The sequence below is a fragment of the Papio anubis genome, chromosome 4, assembly GCF_008728515.1.
Source record: "Papio anubis isolate 15944 chromosome 4, Panubis1.0, whole genome shotgun sequence".
In the NCBI taxonomy this organism is placed as follows: domain Eukaryota; kingdom Metazoa; phylum Chordata; class Mammalia; order Primates; family Cercopithecidae; genus Papio; species Papio anubis.
Genome location: NC_044979.1, coordinates 169,176,369 through 169,199,933, shown reverse-complemented (window position 1 = coordinate 169,199,933; position 23,565 = coordinate 169,176,369). Strand labels below are relative to the sequence as shown.

The following is a 23,565-nucleotide window of genomic DNA, read 5'->3' as shown; positions in this document are numbered from 1 at the left end:
CTGCAGTCCCAGCTACTCGGGAGGCTGAGGCAGGAGAATCAATTGAACCTGGGAGGCGGAGGTCGCAGTGAGCCAAGACTGCGCCACTGCGCTCCAGCCTGGGCAACAAAACATGACTGTGTCAAAAAAAACAAAAACAAAAAAGAACTTCCCAGTCACAGTACTTTAAGTGGATTATAGTTGTGCCAAAGATACTGATGCCCTCAGTTTTGGGGAATGATGCCTACAATTAGTACTAATTATTGCTATTAACACAGTACTAATATTATCTGGAATCACAAAGATTGAGAAGCATTGAATGCAAGACCAAAACATTGCTGGAACTTAGAGTTCCAGCAAGGCAGGCTGGTTACCAAATAAATTTGTATGAGGCCAACAGGCATTTAACAATCATTCACACTCATTGGTAATAGAGAAAATAATGCAAGTTAAAACCAATAAAATTGGCTAAGATGTTTTTGGAGATGGTTTTACCCAGTCCTGGTAAGAGAACAGGAAACAGGTACCTTTTACATGATAGGGGGAATGCATCTGAAGGCAGCATGCTGCGAAGGCTTTACAAACATCTTTTGGTCCAAGAATTTCACCTGTCTTTATTAAAAAGCAAAAAGACAAAGAATCTATAGGTCTAGCAATAAGTGACTGATTACATATATGATGATGTAGCAAAAAAGGCTGCAAATACAACACATTAAGTGAAAAACACAGGCTACAAAGCTGTATGTACCTGAGGTTACAAACCGGCAAGGCAACAAAGACTGAATCCAGCCCTCAGGTATGCTTTGAACCCCAGTGCGTTAACAAAAAAAAAGTGTGGCCCACATAAAAATCAGAAGATTTCATATTAAACCCACATTCTCCTAACTCATTCTCCTAAATAACTAGAAGGTGCAGTAACACCAGGACATATCCTCCCAGAACCACAAAGGTCTGGGTTGACTGGCCCTGGACTGTCCTGCCACCTTCAGTGCTCCTGGTCCCTAACACGCCTTCAAGTTTCCCGGGCTGAGCAGCTTCACACCAGGCACCTGCTGGGTAATTTGAGCATGTTGACCTTCACAGGGTATTAACAGTTATTATCACTGGATGGTAAGATCTTGGTAGGCTTTTAGTCTTCTTTCCTTATACATGTTTTCGAAAGTTTTCTTCAATAAACATGTATTCCTTTTGTAGTAGGAAAAAACATGTTATTTTTTAAATTACCAAATCACAATTGTAATATCACTTCATCTACCAAGATCAAAACAACTAAAGATAACAGATAATGACTGTGGTTTAAAACTAATTGAACTAAGAAGTAATGTAAGGTTACAATTACTGCAGGATTTCCCTCCCCTTGATACTAATTAAAACTCCAGATTGGACAGACAACGGCAGTATTTTACAAAACAGATCTTCGTCAAAGAGGGCAGCTTCTACAGACAGTGCAAAAGCCTGCTATTTTAAGGATTCATTCCCATACATTTAAGATTTCTTTCACTAAAAAAGGAAACAGAAAATCTCTCCTATAGAGACCTATATTCATAACCTCAATTAACTTGTTTATAAAGCTAAATAATTCTTGATCTTTATTTTACACTGCTTTTTCATTTGATCAATAGTAAGAATTTTATGGGGTTCTCTTTTCCTCAGAGAACTCCAGAAAGTTTATACAAATTGCCATTCATCTCAAACCATTCCTGAGACCTCACAAAGTAAACCATATTGTCCCCATCGCAAAGATAAAGTAGAAGGCTAGGTAGAAACGTCAACATCCACACAGCTGGAAGTGGAGTCCATGCAGTGTCCCTCTCTACCCCTCCTCCAATCCACTCCCACATGACACCTACTCCCACAAGATACCCCGAGGGAGCTTTTTTTTTTTTTTGAGACGGAGTCTCGCTCTGTCGCCCAGGCTGAAGTGCAGTGGCATGATCGTGGCTCATCTTGGCAAGCTCCGCCTCCCGGCTTCACGCCATTCTCCTGCCTCACCCTCCGGAGTAGCTGGGACTACAGGCGCCCACCACCATGCCTGGCTAATTTTTTTGTATTTTTAGTAGAGACGGGGTTTCACCGTGTTAGCCAGGATGGTCTCCATCTCCTGACCTTGTGATCCGCCCACCTCGGCCTCCGAAAGTGCTGGGATTACAGGCGTGAGCCACCGCGCTGGGCCCAAAGGGAGCTTTTTAAACAAAAGCACATTATGGGACTCCCCTGCTTAAAACTTACGTTAGCTTCCTACTTCCCAGACATTCCGAGTCAGGTCCCAAGTGGGCCTCTCTCCTTCACTCCTCACCTGTTTCTCTTGCCCCCAGCACTGGCTCTGCACCAGCTCAGAGCCCTCTGGCCCCCAGGTTCGAAGGGCCTCAAACACTCCTTGATTTAATAAACCAACAAATAACCCTTTCGTGTCTGCCAGGCAGCAGGCACTGCTCTAGGGCTTGGGGCCAATTCCCTGGACAACAGCGATACACTCCCTGCCCTCATGGAGCTAACATCCTGGTAACCCCGCTACCAAGTTCCCTCCTCCTGTAATCTTTTAAAGAGCATTAAAACAACAATTGTAATAACCGTATCTGAAGGGGTCTAAAAAAACCAGTGCTACCTATAAGACAGATCTATTCTCATTTAATGACTTTGTTTAATATTAGCTCTTTATATTAAGTGCAGGAAAGAGGAGAAATAAAGGCAAAGGGAACTACTATTCATCGAAATCTGCTATATACCAAGAATGGCACTCATTTTCTTGTCAATTTTTCAGGGTTTCTCTCATTGCTAGCTATATAGCTTTTATTTATCAGAAGCCAAAATGTAACACTCCAATTCTGCAAGATTGGGGCAGCTGAGTTTCAGATAACTTCAGAAATTGAAAGATAACTTGGTTTTAAAATCCACTATCTTAAGTTCACAGCAGAAATGAATGGATTTTTATAAAACATTGGATCCACAATGAACACACCCATTATAGATAACACACTGGAATGATATATGTGTTTACATACATTTTGTCTGTGTTAGAACAATAAAACTGCTCAGGAAATCTGCCTTGCAGAGAAGTAATTAGCCCTACACACACAGACAAACAGGCAAACAGACACACACACACACAAAACGAATGGCTCCAATGGCTTCTCGTTTCAGTGCTTTTATGGTAAGAGTCAATGTCCTTCTTAACTAGGTTGGTTAAAGCCTGACAAAAAAGCCAGCTGACCTCGTCCATGTCCATGAACTGTATCCATGTCTTGCAAATGCATGCCACCAGACACCAGAATGATTTGCAGACATAATGCAAGGAGGAACACATCAAATGCACACCAGTGCAACAGAGGGGCAAGAGCACTGTCCTCCTGTATGAAAAAGAGGATGTTTAATTTTACCACCAAGGGGAAAACTCTGCCCACTTGCTGTGTTGCTATGACCTTGTTACTTATTTATTTATTTTTTTCTGAGACAGAGTCTCACTCTGTTGCCAAGGCTGGAGTGTAATGGTGCGATACTGGCTCAGTGCAATCTCCACCTCCTGGGTTCAAGCAGGGAATTGAAGCAATTCTCCTGCTTCAGCCTCCCGAGTAGCTGAGAGCTGGGATTACAGTAGCATGCCACCACGCCCACCTAATTTTTGTATTTTTTAGTAGAGATGGGGTTTCACCATGTTGGCCAGGCTGGTGTCGAACTCCTGACCTCATGATCCACCCACCTCGGCCTCCCAAAGTGCTGGGATTACAGGTGTGAGCCACCGCGCCCGGCCAGACCTTGTTATTTTCACATTCGAATTCACTTGAATTCAAAACTCTGTCACAGCCCTCAGTTCAACTCCTGGCTGCACCACTCAATGAAGAGCCAAATGCACTACCACACGGCTCCAGCAGACCCCATACCACACAAAAACAATGACAGGTTTTGGTGACCAACTGAAAACTGAGCTAGGCAGCACAAACTCAGTCCAGAGAGCTGAAGCCAAAACAATTTCACCAATGTTCTCTCTGGGCAGTAAGCTAATAAAGCAAGCTAACTATCATTAATTCTACTAGAAAAACGCTGAAACAGCAGTGATGCATTCAAATAGATTAACTTGCTTAAAATTCACTTTCTTAGCTACAAACTTTAGGAACAAAACCTGAGTGACATTCTACCATCACATGTATTAATAAAAATGTTTTGGTTTACTTTTCAGTGATCCCCCAGTGGATCTGATATCTCTCTACACTGAGGCCTTCACAGTCAGGAAGCAAACTTCCTTAGGCCACGTTCTGTCTCCAAACTGGCCAGCATGGAACTATCTGGACACACACCCAGCTGTCTCCCTCATCACACTTCTGTACAGTCTTGCGTTTCTAAGACAAGTCCACATCACAAGTGAACTGCCTTTTCAAACTTCACTAGTCTTCTCTATCACTCTAATCCTGTTTTTCATGCAGCGGCACTTTAGGAAAACCACTACAGAGTAAAGGATAACAAGACTGCTTTAAGGATGAATGCTGGACAGTTGACGAGGCTAATTTTCCTCTCTTTCTTTCTGCTTCCTTCCTTCTCTTTCTTTTTCTTTCTCTGTCTCCTCTTTCTTTTCTCTCTCTTGCCCTCCCCTCTCTCTCTCTTTGTTGACAAGGTCTCACTATGTTGCCCAGTCTAGAGTGCTGTGGCATCTGCAGCCTCCAACTCCTGGGTACAAGCAGTCCTCCCACCTCAGCCTCCCTAGTAGCTAGGACTACAGGTGGGCATCACCTCACCGGGCTACTTTTTAAAATTTTTTTTGTAGAGACAGGGTCTTGCTATGTTGCCCTGGCTGGTCTGGGACTCCTGGGCTCAAGTAATGCTCCCACCTTGGCCTCTCAAGTATTGGGATTACAGGAGTGACCCACAGCACCAGTCCCAAGGCTAATTTCTGAGCTAACTTATGTGAGTTCAGTGAAACGGATTCAAATTTGTGCCTCACCCAGTTTATACATTAGTACATGTCAGAGAACCTCTTAGTTACTCCACAACAGAAATCGAGAACGTAAAAAGTACCCAAATGCCTATAAAATATGTCTAGGAAACAGGCTAAGAGTTTTGGACTCTACAGTTAAATTTGATTCTGCAAATTCCATTTGTAGAAATTTATCCTAATGAAAATAATCTCACAAGTATATACAGAGACATATGTAGAAGGACGGTCACTGCAGGGTTATAAGTAACCGTGGAGGAAAAATAAACAAACTAATGTCTAATAAAAATAAATTGGCTAAACCACCAGAGATCCATGGCTGGGCACGGTGGCTCACGCCTGTGATCCCAGCACTTTGGGAGGTTGAGGCAGGTGGATCACCTGAGGTTAGGAGTATGAGACCAGCTTGACTAACATGACAAAACCCCATCTCTACTAAAATTACAAACATTAGCCAGGCATGGTGGCAGGCACGTGTAATCCCAGCTACTCAGGAGGCTGAGGCAAGAGATTCATTTGAACCTGGGAGGCAGAGGTTGCAGTGAGCCAGGACTGTGCCACTATACTCCTGCCTGGGTGACAAAGTGAGACTCCGTCTGAAAAAATAAAATTAAAAAAAAAACAAACTATCATAGATCCATAAAACGGAATATTATTTGGTTACTGAAATTGTTATAATGCAATATACATATATACAGGAAAAGACACTCATGACAAGACGTTAAACAAAAAAAAAAAAGGCCGGGCGTGGTGGCTCACGCCTGTAATCCCAGCACTTTGGGAGGCCGAGGCAGGCGGATCACAAGGTCAGGAGATCGAGACCATCCTGACTGACACGGTGAAACCCCGTCTCTACTAAAAATACAAAAAATTAGCCGGGCGTGGTGGTAGGTGCCTGTAGTCCCAGCTGCTCGGGAGGCTGAGGCAGGAGAATGGCGTGAACCCTTGAGGCGGAGCTTGCAGTGAGCTGAGATGGCAGAAATTGTGTATGAATAGCCACATGCATACACACAAAAGGATTTGAAGATATATGTATGCAGGTAGTAGACTTGTGGGTATTTCATAGTTTTCCACTTTATACTTTTCTGTATTTCAATTTTTCTACCATAAAACATACAATTATCTTTTTAAATACAAAGAATATTAGTTGCTCATCATAAACTATATTTTAACCTAAAAGTGATCATGAGATTTAGTATTTATTTTCAAAAACTTATAGTTATTAATACATATTTGGTAGCTTATTAAATACTTTTAATGTTTAGTCTAGTCATTCAATTAAAAAAATTATACATAGTGCCAAGGAGTTAGCAAGAAACTTTTTTTTTTTGGAGACAGGGCCTTGCTGTGTCACCCAGGCTGGAGTGCAGTGGCGCAATCATAGCTCACTGCAGCCTTGATCTCCTGGGTTCAAGTGATTCTCCCACCTCAGCCTCCAAAGTAGCTGGGACTACAGACGCACACCACCAAAGAAACTTCTTTTTTAAGCAACAGATTTCTATTTACTATCATAAAGTACAGTAGTACAATAATTAAATGGGTTAGCTTTTGAGTTTTACATATTTTTATACACCCCAATTGTTTATCATCCCTGTAACTACCATTTATTAAGTGCGTGTGTCTCAAAAACTTATGTAAGCACTTAGAAGTAGGTGAACTTTGTTATTACTATTCCTATTTTCAGCTGAGAAATGAGGCATTGAGAAGGTTACATCAAACTCACTGACTGTGTAGTCAAACACAATATTCTCCAGAGTTTGCGCTCTTCACTGCATAATATCTACGGTGTCCTGTGGTGAACTCTTGAAAAGAAGGTGTAAAGGTCAAATTTTATTAGCATGAAAAGTTGAAACTGGAAAATATAACAATTTTCTCTATTTGTTAGAAACCAATTTTTATAGCAGTATGTTGGACTTATGGTTTATAAAATGATATTTTGATATAAGACAATATACCAAATGTAACTTTGATATATGATTTACCACTACATTGTGACTTAAATTTACATTTTGACTCTCTAAGCAAATGCTTTGCTCTGAATCTTCTTTCTGGCTAATCACCTTGAGCACACTATGTCTGGGAAAGGCTCTCTCCTTTCTAAACTAACCAAACTTACAGAAGTTACTGGGGTATAGTGCTTATGGCTCCTAATTTAAAATCAGTGACTACTAACTGATAGATTAATTTGACAAGTAAACTTTTAAAAGATTGGTCTCACTGCAATGTAGTTCACATATTCACTCAACAAATGTTTGAGTTCCTCCAGGCACTGTTTTAGGCCCTGGAGGTACAGGGGTGAACCAAAGCCTCTGCCATCTGAAAGGTGTATGACAGGTACAATTACACAGCGGAAAGTCATGGTCAATTGTTTTTTATTAGCAGCCTAAGGCATAAAACTTAATCTGCCACTTGAAAAACTTTCTATCCACTTCAGGAGCTGGTCTCAGGAGATGCTCAGTGAGAAGGAAGCTAGTGGTTTCCAACTTCCCTATGCAGGAGAAATTCCTAGAGAATGCATTAAAAATACCAATTCCAGAGCCCCACCTCCAGCTGTCTGATTCTGAGGTGAGGTGACAGAAACCTGTGTTTATTTTTATGTATTTATTTACTTACTTTTTGGACACAGGCTCACTCTCTCTGTCGCCCAGGCTAGAGTGCAGTAGGGCAATCACGGCTCACTGCAGCCGTGATCTCCTGGGCTCAAGTGAACCAGATCCTCCCACCTCAGCCTCTAGAAGAGCTGGGAATATAGGCACGAGTCACTAAGCCCAGCATATAAAAAAAAAATTTTTTTTTTAGAGACAAGGTTTCCCTATGTTGCCCAAGCTGGTCTCAAATTCCTGGGCCCAAGCTATCCTCCTACTTCAGCCTCCCAAAGTGTTGGGATTACAGGCTTGATCCACCATGCCCCAAACCTGTATTTTTAACAGGTGCCTCCATTAATGCTGATGTAAGTGATCTGAGGTCCACACTTTAAGAAACCCAACCAGTAAGTGGAGCCAGTCAGGAGGAAGTGATCATTCAGAAGGGAACAGCTCTATGGCAGAAGAATTTGAGGTGCAAACATAATCCAAACTCTCATGTCATCAATTCTCTACAACTCCCAAATTTTAGCAAATTAAAAAAAAGATTTAGAGTAGAGAAATTTGGACGAGGCATGGTGGCTCATCCCTCTAATCCTAGCTCTTTGGGAGGCTGCCTAGGTGGGAGAATCGTTTGAGGCAGGTGTTTTAGACCAGCCTGAGCAACATAGAGAGACCCTGTCTCTAGAAAAAATTTAAAAATTAGCTGGGCATGGTGGCGTGCACCTGTGGTCCCAGATACTCCAGAAGCTGGGGTGGGATCACTGGAACCCAGGAGGTTGAGGCTGCTGCCATGACTGCACCACAGCACTCCAGCCTGAGTGACATAGCCAGACCCTGTCTCAAAAAAAAAAAAAAAAGAAAAGAAAAGAAAAGAAAAGAAAAAAAAGAAAAAAAGAAATTACCAGCAGCTCCTCCTTAACCTCTTACAGGAGGTTTGACAGTTTGCCCCAATCTAGGTATTTGGGGAAAAGATAAACTTGAGCAGAGGTTCTACTACCAATATTGAAGATAAGCCTTAGGGAAAAGAAAATTGCTAGTGGACTGCCAAAAAAAAAAAAAAAAATCTAAGAAGGACAAACATTTCACAGAACTAACTTGCTACCACTCATTTTATGCCCTATTTCACAATGCTTAGTATCTGAGCAATCCACAGGGTTCCAAAGTACATTAAAAATTTGTTCATTTCCTCTCTTACTCAGGCAGAATAATAATAGAGTTTTGTGAAGGTACCATGCGCCCCAGCAATTTCAACAGAAGCATTCCTAGATAATGAAATACCATTTTTTAAAAAAGATCATACTATGAGAAATGATCTTTACTGGACTACTTAAAGGTGTCTGAAATAATTTTAACACCAGCATCAAATTAGTGTCCCTCACTCCTTAATTTATATGACTTCAAAGTCCCTAGATTCTTTACAAACCCATCTGCACTAGCGATTTTTCTTTCATATGTATGTAATTTTTAATGTTTTTACTTACAAGGAAACTCCCATCAAAACAACGTTTCAAGCACACCAGTAAAAGAAATTTTAAACAGAAGCATATTTTATTCTCAGAGATAAACTAAGAAATAACAACTATGAAGGGTGTTTAAGCTTCCGCACTCTCAACCTTCAAGTCATCTAAAAATAAAGGTATCCCAACAAATACATTCCTCCTATTCAAATTTTGGGGGTTTAGAGTGGCACCATGCAAACCAGCTGGCCTGCTGTGTCCTGGCCCCAGTTCCTGCCCTCACATCCTGTCCACTGCATAATCCATGAGGTATCTGTGCCTTTCTCTTCATCCATTCCACGGGATTAGCAAAACTGCCTCCCCGCTGACAGAACTGAGAATTTCTAGAGGCATTTGTTTGTATGGGATTTGCTGTTATTAGCCACCCTTTTCATTGGCCTTGTTTTTATTATCTGTACATTTTGATCAAGGGCAGCAGCAAGAGAAGAATGCCAACAGACAAGCACAAAGAAACGCATCTGGCCGGAGCCTGCATATATTTAAATTCCCAGGTTGCTGCTGCCCTCAGAATAGCACTGATGATGGCAAAGTTCTAGAGGAAACTTTCATATTGAAGAGGCTATAAAAATCTCTATAGCCTCCAACCCCACAGAGAAGCCGCTAATCTATTTCTTCCAAAGCAAAGCCTTCTTGAGTCTGAATCACAACAAAAGATTGCCCATAGGAAATGTAATCTCCGAAGTTGTTTTCTAACCCCAAAGCAAGCAGACGCGCAGGAAGGTGCGGCCGATTCCTCGCCGGTTTCCTTTTTTTAGGAATTCTGATTGCATTCCCTCGTGCAAGCAAGGGACTGCAATTGTGCCTCAGGTCCACACCACAAAACCGTGCCGGTGCGTAAGAAGGCAAGGGACGCGGCGGACCCGGGGACGCGCTCACAGGGCGCGGGAGCCGCTCTCCGTTAAATGCCTTCAGGGGCGGCCCCGCGGCGCGCCCTGGGGCCGAACTGCATTGCCTGCCCTTCACTGACCCGCGATTCCGCAGGCTTGCGAGCGAGGGAGCGAGGAAGGAGCCGGGGCTCCAGGCAGAGGCGACGCCGCTCCCGCCAGCGCGGGTCCCCGGGAGGCCGGCGGGAGGCGAGGCCGGGCCGCCCCGCGCCGGCGGCCGAGGGCAGCGAGGTCAGCCCCGGAAGGAGCGGACGCCCGGGGTCCCCGCGGCAGGAGGGAGCCCGCTCCGCGGCGGGGCCGCGGCTCCCATTCATCCCTACGCCCGTCCCACGGCCACCACCCCACGGCCCACCGCAGCCCCCGGCCTCCCAGTGCGGGTCCGCCCGCCATCCCGCCGCCGCCCCCGAGGACGGGAAGGACGAGGCAGAGGGGCGGCCGCTGCCGTCTCCCAGGCGCGCGGCGAGGGGCTAAAGGCGGCCGGGGGGACAAGCGCCGGGCGCGGGACGGACGCCCCGGGCAGCCATCGCGCCGACCCCCGCCCCCGCCGCCGCTGCCCGCGGTCCAGGCCGCCGCCGTGCAGCCCTCTCCTCACCTCATCTCCGGGCAGGTCCGCGCTGCCGCCCCAGGGACAAATCAGTGTCGCTCACGCGCCGCGGGGAGGGACGCAGGAGCCGCAGCCCCGCACACCATCCCCGCCCGCCTCTCCGTCCGTCCCGGAGCCCGCTCGGGATTCTTCCTCGCGAGCCGCCGTACTACGGAGCAACCAAGCTGTGCTCCCTCCCCTGGCGCCTCCACTCCTCTCTACCTCCTTCGCTCCCTCCCTCGTTCCCTCGCTCCCGCCTATCTCCTCATCTCCCTCCGCTGCCTCCCCCACCCCCCATCCACCCTCCGTCTCCGCCCATAAGTAGGTGGGGAAACCGCCTGCCAATCGGAAGAAGGGGCCCGCACCTTCTCACCGCCCCCTACCGCTGGCCCCGCCCACCGTGCGAACCCGAGGAAGGGGAGCCAAAGAAATGTAAGACGACAGAGTGACAAGCTGAATGAGCCAGTCAGCAGGCGCTGAGTGGGGGCAGGATTAGCACTCTCCCCCTCTTCCCCACGTAGGCGTAACCGGAGATTTCTGGTCTGAGGTTGCCTATCGTGGTTTATGGAGATTTTGTTGCACGATTTCGGTGCATCTGCTCGTTGCCGTGCGAGGCACTATATAGAATGCACTTAATTGACTTAATTATTGGAGGTTTTAAAGGAGAGAATAATGTGGAAAGGATAAAGGAGGCGAAGCACAAGCCAGAGGGGTTGGCCGGGCCCATGGTTGGAATGAGGAAGGGTGTGATCTTCGGTTAGGATTTGCATAAAACGGAACCCATCCAGGCGATTCCAACTTCGCCCATTTATTGGTAGTCCTTGGGGCGGTGCCTCGCCTCTTTCTCCGCCCCCGAGCGGAACATCACGGGAGATGTAGTTCCAGGACTGGTTGCCATGGCGTTCTCGACAGCCTCGCGAGTCCGACCCCGCCCTTCAGGAGTGACGAGCGGCCTGACCAATGGGAGCAGGGGGCGGGCTCTCTGCGGAAGAACTTGAAGGTGGCGGTGGTGAAGGTGCAGGCCGTTGTGGCGGCTCAGAGGCAGGTGAGCCCCGGAAAAAGCGTCCTGTGTCTTGGGAAATGGGACTTTAAGCGAAAGGTGGAGAGATGCCCCGCGGAACCGTGCAGCCCTGGGGAGGATGGTGGTTCGCGTCGAACCCCAACCTGGGACTTGTTCGGGCCCAGGCCTAGCTTAGCTGAGGCCGCTGAGGGGTGGGTAAGACTAGATTTGAGGGACAGTTTCCTTGGACCTTGACGGGTTTTTATTGTAGGTCTTATCGCAGTTTGCATCTCCCTGCACTTTTATGGAGGTAGAGGTCTGGGAGTGCCCTTCCACTTAATCTCCCAGGTTGGGTTTTTCTCCTCTGCTTTTTGTTCCTAGAATTTGAGTGTCTTTTTCTTTCTCTGTTACTTCTTCTCAGCTACTTTTTTCTTCCTCATCACTTTGCTGTTTTGGGAAAGCAGTTAGTAGTTATTCGCTGTATGTGGCTTTTGAGCCACATCGGCCCTCTTCATTACGCTAAACAGCGGAATCATCTGGAGCGAGATGGAAGCATCGCCTTGGCATAGGTCTGGGTGCGGGCGGAACATCTGCGTTTCTAACAAGCCCCCAGGTGCTGCTGTCCACGTTTTGAGTAGCAAGGTTTTACCTGAACTCTGTCCAGTGCAAATATAATGCGAGTCCCTTATGTCATTTTAAATTTTGGGATAGCTACATCTAAAACGTGAAAAGAAACGCGTGAAATTAATTTTAAGTATATGTTTCATTTAGCCTAGTATATCTGAGACATTACCATTTCAACGCTTAATCAAATATTTAGAAATTGGGATTTTACATTCTTTTCTTCGTACTAAATCTTCAAAATCTGATGTGTATTTTCCACTTACAGCGCATCTCAGTTCCAACTAGACACAGTTGGAGTGCTCAGTAGCCACCTGTGCTAGTGACTGCTACAGTAGCCTACTGCAGAAATTAAAAGGTGTGAAAAATAAGGCTGCATTGACCAAACCCTTTGCAACTCTATGAGATGGGATTCAGAACTACTTTAGAGATTCTCTGTAATTGAGATGTGCCCAATTTACAGAAATAATAGTCAAAATAGCCAACATTTCTGAAAGTATGATGTTGCGCTGAGTGCTTTGCATGTATTATTTAATCCTTACGGCAACCGTTTGAGATAACTGCTATTATTATCTAAGATATGGGGTCTCAGGCCCAGAAAGGTTAAAATTAAGTAGTCCAAAGTCATACAGCTAATAAGTAGGAGAGCCAGGATTCAAGCTCAGGTCAGTTATGACTTCTAAATCAGATCCAGCAGCCACTGCAGTGTATAATTACTACCTTTTGTCACTAATTTCCCTTATTGATGCCTCTTTTCCGGCTTACAGTAGGGGATAAGACGTTTAGATTTGCAACTGGGGTAGTTCCCCATACAAGATCAAGCTGCCAGCCTTGTGCAATGAAATATTTCTAAGATAACTATGCTCTTCTTGTAGACCCAATGAACAGTACTACATTGAGCTCAGGAGAGTTTTATGAGTAGAAGAGCAAAAATACACATATTGGCCAGGCGTGGTGGGTCACACCTGTAATCCCGGCACTTTGGGAGGCTGAGGCAGGTGGATCACTTGAGGCCAGGAGTTCGAGACCAGCCTGGCCAACATGGTGAAACCCCGTGTCTACTAAAAATACAAAAATTAGCCGGGTATGGTGGTGCACGCCTGTAATTCCAGCTACTCAGGAGGCTGAGGCAGGAGAATCGCTTGAACTCCGGAAGCGGAGGTTACAGTGAGCCAAGATCACAACAGCACTCCAGCCTGGGCAACAGAGTGAGACCCTGTCTCAAAAAAAGATCCACATATCTACATACGCTAAAATATGGTATTTTACAAAAAAAAAAAATTCTTCCATTGTGTGCATAATAAAGACATGAAATTATTTTCTCTTGATTTTTGAATTAGTAAATATTTTATCAAAATTACAATTCGTATTTTTCATTTGAAGCAAGGAGTGGTTTCTCCACAATCCTATAGTGAACTGGAAAATTAAGCATTTACAAACTTCAATCATGTTAGTAGGTGGAAAAGAAAGTCAGTTAAATGGATTGGAGGGGAGCAAGTAACTGTGGTGTGGTAGAGTTTCGGGAGGATCCCTCAAATAGTCATTCTCATCACCAGGGACCTCCACCTGCATTGTTCCAGAGTCACATGATTAAGCCAGCTTATAAAGGAAAGACTCATTCATCACACCATTTGCTCCCTTGTTCCCCAGTGGTATGATATGAGAAAATATAATGCTCATTCAAAAATATAAATGAAAGTTAAGTTTCTGTTGTTCTGGATCATGTTATATTAAATAGCCCTACATTGAATAGCAACTGGACCAGAGATTTTCAGATCTTTGGGATAATGACCATCCCACGTCTCCAACCTCCAGAGACATGGGTGGGAAATTGGTCATGTAAGAAACCCTAGACTCTTAAGTGAAAATACCATCTGAAAATCAACAGATAATAAAGCCCTCATGGAGATGGTGAGGCATCAGAAATTCTTTTGAGATCCAAAAAGTTCTTTATTGAGAGCCACTGTACTAGATAGGCAAAAAAGAAGCAATTTTCCTTTTCTGCTCCTTTATCTATCTTTAGATCTCAGGTTGCATACGATGTAGAGATTGTGCTACACATGTATAAATTCAATCAAATATGCCTTGATAATATTTATCAAGATTGTCACAATTAGAACAGAACTAAATGGTCATTTGATCCACCTGTCCTGCTCAGTTGATGCTGGAATCTCCTTTATGAAGCCCCTGTAATATGTACCCAGCCTCTGTTTCAGTCCCTCTGGTGATAGGGACCATCTAATGTTACGCATTTTCCGTTTAGTTTTAAATTATAATACCTAAAGTTCTTGTATTATTAGCTGGAATTGCTTTCCAAGGTTTAGCCAGATATAAGCCACTGTCACAGGATCTCCTGTGCCCATCTTATGTAATAACAGGCACAAAAGAGCACTGCAGTTGTACGCAGCAAAACACCTGTAGACTCATTGCTTGTGCAAAGTGTCCTTTGAATATACAGATTTCTAGAGACTGTTGACTAGACCATGTAGAGATATCCTCAACTGTTATGACCATGCATTCACTACCCTCTTTAAGAGGCAGGCCAGGCACGGTGGCTCACGCCTGTAATCCCAGCACTTTGGGAGGCCAAGGCGGGTGGATCACGAGGTCAGGAGTTCGAGACCAGCCTGGCCAACATGGTGAAACCCCATCTCTACTGAAGATACAAAAAAATTAGCTGGGTGTGGTAGCATGCGCCTGTAATCCTAGCTATTCGGGAGGCGCAGGAGAATCGCTTGAAGCCGGGAGGTGGAAGTTGCAGTGAGCCAAGATTGCGCTGCTGCACTCCAGCCTAGGTAACAGGGCAAAACTCCATCTCAAAAAAAAAAAAAAAAAAAAGAGGCAGACCTGACCCGTTAGGACTACCATCCTCCACAGCCTGCAGAGTATAATATTTAAGCCAAACCTCCAGCTAGTTGCTTTGATTATGGTGACTATATTCTTTTTAATCAAATATTTAGGCATATTTATTTTTCCAATGTGTGGATATGTATGAAAAGCCTCAGATTAATGTGAACATTGTTAAAACGTAATATTAATTCACCTCTTCACAAATGATCAAAATATAACTGAAGATTTCCCCTTAACAGTCTAGCTAGTAGTATAATGCTGTGTGCAGGTGCCAATGATGGAATAGGGTATTGGATACTCTAACAGCCCGAGAGAGCCTGGCATGGTGACCAGGTTGAGCATACAGGGCCACATTTCAGAGTTGACTTCATCTGTTTTTCTCTTGTCTAGCTGTTTACATATATATGTGCTTTTCTCTTGTCTAGCTGTTTATATATATCTTTGCTTTCCTTAAAATAAAAATGAAGGTAGGTTAGAAACATTATAACCGAACTCTGAGCCTGAAATGGCCATAGTATTATAAAGTTTGTGTTGGGGAATAATACAAATTTGAGCATGTAGGAAGAGGAGTTTGGACTTTCAGGAATTAAATTAGCCATAGGGGAATAGACAGGTTGAATGCGGGAGAGTATTGAAAGCATTTGGCAACCTATTGCCACAACCCAAGCCTGAGGCATTGAGGTGTTCGCACATCACCAGAGTGAAGGTGATGGGATGGATCTAAGGTATTCTTGATGACTAGAGACTACAGCAAAATCTTGTTTGGGGGAAAGATGAGTCCAGCTTTGTGTCTGTTGAATTTGAGGTTGGTCTGATGCTCAGAACACTTTTGGCCTGAAAGTGTAGGTAAGGAATGATTTGTAGAGGTTTTATTTACAATAAAGAATAGATGAGTTTCTTGGGGGATTGACTGTAACAAAGGAGCAGGTGGAGTTCATGTTGCTATTATAAGAAGGATGAAACCATTTGAAACTACTTCCCATTGATTTTTTAGAAATCCCTTAGCAGATCAGTATCTTTATTAACTACTTTCTTGAAGTGTTGATAGTTAAGTGTTTAATTTATGCAAAGTTCTTGTTCTGCTTTTGCTAAAAATTATTTAAAATTGGTATTATCTTCTTAATTTTTGTTTCCCCAGATTTTTTAGTAAGTTTACTGTGTGGCCATTATAAAAATTTATAGTGGCCAGGCGCAGTGGCTCACGCCTGTAATCCCAGCACTTGGGGAGGCCAAGGTGGGTGGATCACGAGGTCAGGAGATTGAGACCATCGTGGCTAACATGGTGAAACCCCATCTCTACTAAAAATACAAAAAAATTAGCTGGGCGTGGTGGCGTGCGCCTGTAGTCCCAGCTACTCGGGAGGCTGAGGCAGGAGAATGGCGTGAACCCAGGAGGCGGAGCTTGCAGTGAGCCGAGACCACACCACTGTACTGGGTGACAGAGCGAGACTCTATCTCAAAAAAAAAAAAATTTATAGTGCTGCTAACGTAATCCTCAGTTTGTGGATTAATTCAAACATTTTAAAATTCCAATATACCTGTAAAAATGTAAATTTTTAATGCTTTTCACAGGCTATATCAGCCTACATTTTTAAACAGGTTTATTGTAATTAAAAAGTTTTGTGTGTTTAAGAGACAGGGTTTCGCTCTGTTGTCCAGGCTGGAGTGCAGTGGTGATCATAGCTCAAAGCAGCCTCCAATGCCTAGATAGAACTACAGGCGAGCGCCACTACACCAGGCTTATTTATTTATTCTAAAAGACAGGGTCTTGCTTTGTTGCCCAGGCTGTCGAACTCCTGGGCTCAAGCAGTCCTCCTGCCTCAGCCTCCCAAATTGTTGGGATGACAGGTGTGGGAGCCACCACTCTGGCCAAAAAGTTTTATATCGTATTTTTTTGATATAGTAAAATTTATAGTAGAACTTATAATTTTGAAGTTACATGACTTTTCTTAGAAATGTCATAAGTATTATATATTTTATTTATTTATTTATTTATTTATTTTTATTTTTTTGAGACAGAATCTCACTCTGTTGCCAGGCTGGAGGCTGGAGTGCAGTGGTGCAATCTCAGCTCACTGCAACCTCTGCCTCCCAGGTTCAAGTGATTCTGCTGCCTCAGCCTCCCAAGTAGCTGGGACTACAGGCATATGCTACCACGCTCAGCTAATTTTTGTATTTTTAGTAGAGACGGGATTTCACCATGTTGGCCAGGATGGTCTCGATCTCTTGACCTCATAATCCACCTGCCTCGGTCTCCCAAAGTTCTGGGATTACAGGTGTGAGCCACCATGCTCAGCCTATATGTTTTAATGTATATTTTTATTTTGTAAAATGTTTAATACTTTTATGTCCTGTGTGCAAATGTGTTTAAGTCAATACAAATTTTATTAAATAATATGAGACTTGGCAGAGTGTGAGACAAAAAACAAAAAATAAAATGAAATAAAATTTTGTTAAATAATAGACTTTTATTTAATCTGACTAGGAAACCATGTGGGCCTTGAACACCATCCATTCTACCATTTTCCTAGTACTAGGAACTCAGTATTCCTTTTTTGGGTTTGCAAGAAAAATATTTCCTCAGTTTTCTTCTGGCTACGTTTGTGAAAAAAACACCTCTCTTTCTTTACTTTGTAACTTTAAGGATATTTTTGTTCCCATACAATTCTTAATTGGACCAACTGAACTTTACTTTTTTCCACCAACCAGGGCAATTTTCACTTAATTTAGAGAAACTAGTTAGGATGATGTGACTAAAAATATTGCCATTATTATATACACAATATTTGTTTTAGGGGATATTAGGGGTGCAAACAAGCAGTTGTCCTCCAGGGTCTTTGAAACTGGGGCACAGTCTAAGGTCCATGTGACTGCTTATCTGGGAGACATGCCATATATTTCAAGATTCAATGGGCAGAGAAAACAGTAGTGTCCAATATCACAAAGCAAAATGCTTTGAAATCAAGACGTTGATATGTAATTGTTCCACTTCTCAAAAAGGCAGTTCTAGTAACTCCAGACTGAGTAGGAACGGAGATTTTTTTTTTTTATTATTTAATAATAATCGATGTCGATTTTCCCAGGCAATGGTGGGTAAAGCACTCTAGTTAGTAAATAAAGCAAAGTTTTTTTAGTATGTAATGACATTGGGAAGCATGGAACAAACGGAGTGAGTCACTGGGGATGATTCCAGAGAGGGGGTATAACTTGAACTTTATTTACTTAGCAGAATCTGTAAATTACAGCATTCTGTCAGGAAAGAGGCCATGCCTAGAAGCTCTGAGATGGGGTAACCATATGATGTGAAGTCATACTGACTAGATAGACAGAGGGTATGTGCTTGAAAATTGTGGAAGCAGTAAGGTAGAGTAGGAAGAGTGAGTATGCGTTTTAGAGAGCCTTCAAAGGTAGGCAAAAGAGGTTAGATTTAATGCTGGAGGGAATACGTAACTGCTGTATACATGCTTAGGTTCTCCCCAGCCCCCAAAAACATTGACACAAACACCTTCTGCAACCAAAGGGTTAGAATTAATCATTTGACCCAGCTTAATCCTGCTTTTATATACTTCGTTGATACATGCTACATACATAATTTCTATATATATCTTGAACGTGTATTCATTTCTGTTAGTTCCAGCATTTGATTATCACATCCAGGAAACCAGCAACCATTGCTCAACTACACTCTGTAAAAACTCTTTACGTATTTGGATCCAAGTAGATCCATTAACATTCAATGCAGAGAGCTGGCTTTATGGGCATGTGGCCTATGCAGTCTCACTGACCTCACATTCAGAAGAGACTTTTGCTTGATTTCATGCTCTGCTATCTTGAAATTTTAATAATTTCTAGACAAGGCTTCCCACATTTTCATTTTGCACTAGGCCCTGCAAATTATGTAGCCAGAACTATCAACAGGTACTTAATAATTATCTTTAAAGTATTCCACTTTAGGCCAGGCGCGGTGGCTCATGCCTGTAATCCCAGTATTTTGGGAGGCCGAGGTGGGCGGATCACAAGGTCAGGAGATCAAGAACATCTTGGCCAACATGGTGAAACCCCATCTCTACTAAAAATACAAAAATTAGCCGGATGTGGTGGCGCGTGCCTATGGTCCCAGCTACTTGGGAGACTGAGGCAGGAGAATTGCTTGAACCCGGGAGGCAGAGGTTGCAGTGAGCCAAGATAGATAATGAGCCAAGATTGTGCCCTCCAGCCTGGCGACAGAGCGAGACTCCATCGCCAAAAAAAAAAAAAAAAAAAAAAAAAAAGGAGTAACGACTTTGGAATCAGTAGCACCTAGTTTTTATCCCAGTTCTGGCCCAGCTTTTGCTATGAGACACCAACTATGTGCTTTAAGCTAAGACTCAGTTTCCATAAACAAAATAATAGTACTTTCACCAAAAAGTATATACAAGAATGTTTTTAAGAGAACAATTCATAAGAGCCCCAAACTGGAAACAATTCAAGGGTCTGTCTATAGTGGAATGGATAAATAGCAATTTGTTTATACAATGGAGTACTATGTAGCAATGCGGGATGAATAGAATACAACTACAAGTAACTGACGTGAGTGAGACTCACAAACCTAATATAGAAAGAAAGAAAACAGACATTAAAGAATATAATTTTATTTATATAAAGTTCAAAAGCAGACAAAACTAATCCGTGTTGTTAAAACTTAGGATATTGGGTCTCCTTAGGAGGAGAAGGGGACACAGGGAACTTCTGGAGGTATACGATGATGTGTCTCCTGCCGTGACGTGGACTTATTCACACTGTGAAATTCAACAAGTTAGGCGCTTCAAGGATTTGTGTACTTTTCTATATTTTATACTTCTGTAAAATTTGCATAAAAAAGTCTTACCATATAATTACTCTGAAAATTAAAGAAACACTTGTGGAATCTTTAGAGATGCCTCAAGAAGTTCACAGAATATAAGCTTATTTGTTTTTTTGTTTGTTTGTTTGTTTTGAGACAGAGTCTTGCCCTGTCGCCCAGGCTGGAGTGCAGTGGCGCGATGGCGGCTCACTGCAAGCTCCGCCTCCCGGGTTCCGCCATTCTCCTGCCTCAGCCTCCCGAGTAGCTGGGACTACAGGTGTCGCCACCACGTCCGGCTAATTTTTTGTATTTTTTTTTTTAGTAGAGACGGGGTTTCACCGTGTTAGCCAGGATGGTCTCGATCTCCTGACCTCATGAGCCGCCCGTCTTGGCCTCCCAAAGTGCTGGGATTACAGGCTTGAGCCACCGCGCCCTGCCTATTTGTTTTATTTTATTATTTTTTTGAGACAGAGTTTCGCTCTTGTTGCCCAGGATGAAGTGCAATGGCATGATCTCGGCTTGCTGCAACCTCCGCCTCCTGGTTTCAAGCGATTCTCCTGTCTCAGCATCCTGAGTAGCGAGGATTACAGGCGCGCACTGCCACGCCTGGCTAATTTTTTTTCTTTTTTTCTTTTTTTCTTTTTTTGGTAGTGATGGGGTTTCTCCATGTTGGTCAGGCTGGTCTCGAACTCCCGACCTCAGATGATCCGCCCGCCTTGACCTCTCAAAGTGCTGGGATTACAGGTGTGAGCCACCGTGCCCGGCTGTAAGTTTAAATACTTCCATTAAATGGTTTATAGACTGACAGAGAAGAATTAGGGCCACAGTTTGAACCAGTGTCTTGGCTGTTCGCTTTCTCCTTTTTAATGACCTTTAAGACTTTGAAAGCCTTTGACAAATGGTAAATAAAGGAAAATTTAATAAAAGGTAAATAAAATTGAGTTTCTCTGGCCATCATAAGACTTCTTTTAAGTAATCTTTTTTATTGTATAGGAAAGTAAAATGAAGCATGTTTGCCTTTGTAGTACAAGGTTGAACTGTAAACACATTCTCGGTAAGACAGGTGCCCAGAGAGTGTTGCATATTCTCTTATTTGATCACTTTGAGAAAGATTTTCTAAATGTACTTATTTGAAAACTACATTATAGTTGTCATTTTATCCTTTGCCAGCGCTGTTTTTCCATTTTTGCTTACATTTAGTCTGGAAGACTTGTTATTTTATTTCATGTATACGTATTTATTTTTAGGTGACTATGAAAGGCTTATATTTCCAACAGAGTTCCACAGATGAAGAAATAACATTTGTATTTCAAGAAAGGGTAAGAAAAAATGTTTAATCATTAAAGAAGTTACTGTATCTTTATATGCAATAAACCCACTTTTAAATGACATGTTACTTTGAGTAACATGAGACTTTGAGACTTAATGAAGAAAAATTACTTAAATGAAACTCCTCAAATTACAGTACTTTCCTTTAAATTTTATGTGAAAATGGTGGCTCATATTGTAGTTTAACTGTTTTTTAAGTTTTATTTTGTTTTTAATTGACACATAATTGTACATATTTATGGGGTACCATGTGATGTTTTGATTCATGTATAAATTATGTAATGATCAAATCAGGGGCCGGGCGCGGTGGCTCAAGCCTGTAATCCCAGCACTTTGGGAGGCCGAGACGGGCGGATCACGAGGTCAGGAGATCGAGACCATCCTGGCTAACACAGTGAAACCCCGTCTCTACTAAAAATACAAAAAATTAGCCGGGCGTGGTGGCGGCGCCTGTAGTCCCAGCTACTCGGGAGGCTGAGGCAGGAGAATGGCGTAAACCCGGGAGGCGGAGCTTGCAGTGAGCCGAGATCGCGCCACTGCACTCCAGCCTGGGCGACAGAGCGAGACTCCGCCTCAAAAAAAAAAAAAAAAAAAAATCAGGGTGATTAGCGTATCCATCAGTAAAATACTTGCCATTTTGTTGTGTCACTCAAAATTCTCTCTTCTAGCTATATTGAAGTATGTAATACATTCTTAACTATAGTTACCCTACTGTACAATAGAACACCAGAACCTATGCCTTCCATCTATCTGTAACTTTGTACCTGTTGACAAACCTCTCTCCCCAGCTCCTACCCCTTTAATCTCCGCAGCCTCTAATAACCATTATTGGACTCTCTAAGTCTATGCAATCAACTTTCTAGGATTCCATATTTGAGTGAGATCATGTAGCATTTGTCATTCTGTGCTTAGCTTATTTCACTTAACACAACATTCTCAAGATTCATCCATATTTTCACAAATGACAGGATTTTTTTCTTTTTATGGCTGAGTAGTATTCTGTTGTGTATATATACCACATTTTCTTTATCCATTCATTTGTCGATGGACACTTAGGTTGATTCCATATCTTCGCTATTGTGAATAGCTGCAGTAAACATGGAGGTACAGCTATCACTTTGACATGTTGCTTTCATTTCCTTTGGTTGTATGCATACCCAGGAGAGGGATTATTGGATTACATGATAGTTCTTTTTTTTTTTTTAATTTTATTTTATCTTTTAATTGAGACAGAGTCTCACTGTGTTGCCCAGGCTGGAGTGCAGTGGTGCCATCCCAGCTCACTGCAACCTCTGCCTCTCAGGTTCAAGTGGTTCTCCTGCCTCAGCCTCCTGAGTAGCTGGGATTACAGGCATGCACCACCATGCCCAGCTAATTTTTGTATTTTTAGTAGAGACAGGGTTTCGCCAGGTTGGCCAGGCTGGTCTCAAACCCCTGACCTCAGGTGATCCACTCACCTCGGCCTCCCAAAGTGCTAGGATTATAGGCATGAGCCACTGCGCCCAGCCTGGTAGTTCTATTTTTAATTTTTTGAGGAACATTCATATTTTTGTCCTTAATGGCTATACTAATTTACATGACCACCAATGGTGTTTAAGAGTTCCCATTCTCCACATCCTCACCAGCATTTGTTACATTTTGTCTTTTTGATAATAGCCTTTCTAATGGGGATGAGGGGATATCTTCTTGTGGTTTTGATATCTATTTCCCTGACAGCTGTGTTTGAGTGATATTCAAACCAGGGATGCAAGGATAGTTCAACATAAGCAAATCAATAAATGTGATACATCACATTAACAGAATGAAGGACATAAACCCTCTGATCATCTCAATAGATACAGAAAAACCATGTAATAAAATTCAACATCCCTTCATGATGAAAACCCTACATAAATTAGGCACAGAATGAATATATGTCAATATAATAAAAGTCATGTATAACAAACCTGCAGCTAACATCATACTGAACAAGAAAAAGTTGGAAGCTTTTCCTCTAAAATCTGGAACAAGACAAGGATGACCACTTTCACTGCTTCTATTCAACATAGTACTAGAAGTCCTAGCCAGAGCGATTAGGCAAGAGAAAGAAAGAAAGAGCATTCGAATTGGAAAGAAGAAAGTCAAACCATCCCTGTTGTTTGCAGATGACGTGATCTTATATATAGAAAACTCTACAGACTCCACCAAAAACCTGTTGGAACTAATTAATGAATTCAGTAAAGTTGCAGGATACAAAATAAAAAATCAGGAGGCAGGGCGCGGTGGCTCACACCTGTAATCTCAGCACTTTGGGAGGCCGAGGTGGGTGGATTGCCTGAGCTCAAGAGTTCAAGACCAGCCTGGGCAACACAGTGAAACCCCATCTCTACTAAAAATACAAAATATTAGCCGGGCGTGGCGGTATGTGCCTGTAGTCCCAGCTACTCAGGAGGCTGAGGCAGGAGAATTGCTTGAACTTGAGAGGCGGAGGT

At 43.0% G+C, this 23,565-nt stretch overlaps 2 protein-coding genes across 14 annotated transcripts in view; one reads left to right on the top strand and one right to left on the bottom strand.

Annotated features, from left to right (window-relative positions):
- ITSN1 (intersectin 1) overlaps positions 1-10,744 on the bottom strand; it is a 243,923-nt gene extending 233,179 nt beyond the window's left edge. For all 10 annotated transcript variants that reach the window (XM_009202312.4, XM_009202315.4, XM_009202320.4 and 7 more), the window contains exon 1: positions 10,482-10,744. The gene's annotated coding sequence lies outside the window, so the exon portion shown is untranslated. The remainder of the gene's footprint in view (positions 1-10,481) is intronic.
- Positions 10,745-11,418: 674 nt separating this feature from the next.
- Positions 11,419-23,565, top strand: part of CRYZL1 (crystallin zeta like 1) — a 53,075-nt gene continuing 40,928 nt past the window's right edge. For 3 of the 4 annotated variants that reach the window (XM_021935093.2, XM_021935094.2, XM_021935095.1), the window contains exons 1-2: positions 11,419-11,517; positions 21,013-21,084. In XM_021935093.2, coding sequence (XP_021790785.1) covers positions 21,019-21,084 — 66 coding nt within the window. In that variant the 5' untranslated portion in view covers positions 11,419-11,517; positions 21,013-21,018. Of the gene's footprint in view, positions 11,518-21,012; positions 21,085-23,565 lie in introns of those variants that run through there. The other variant, NM_001168787.1, reaches the window with a different exon arrangement.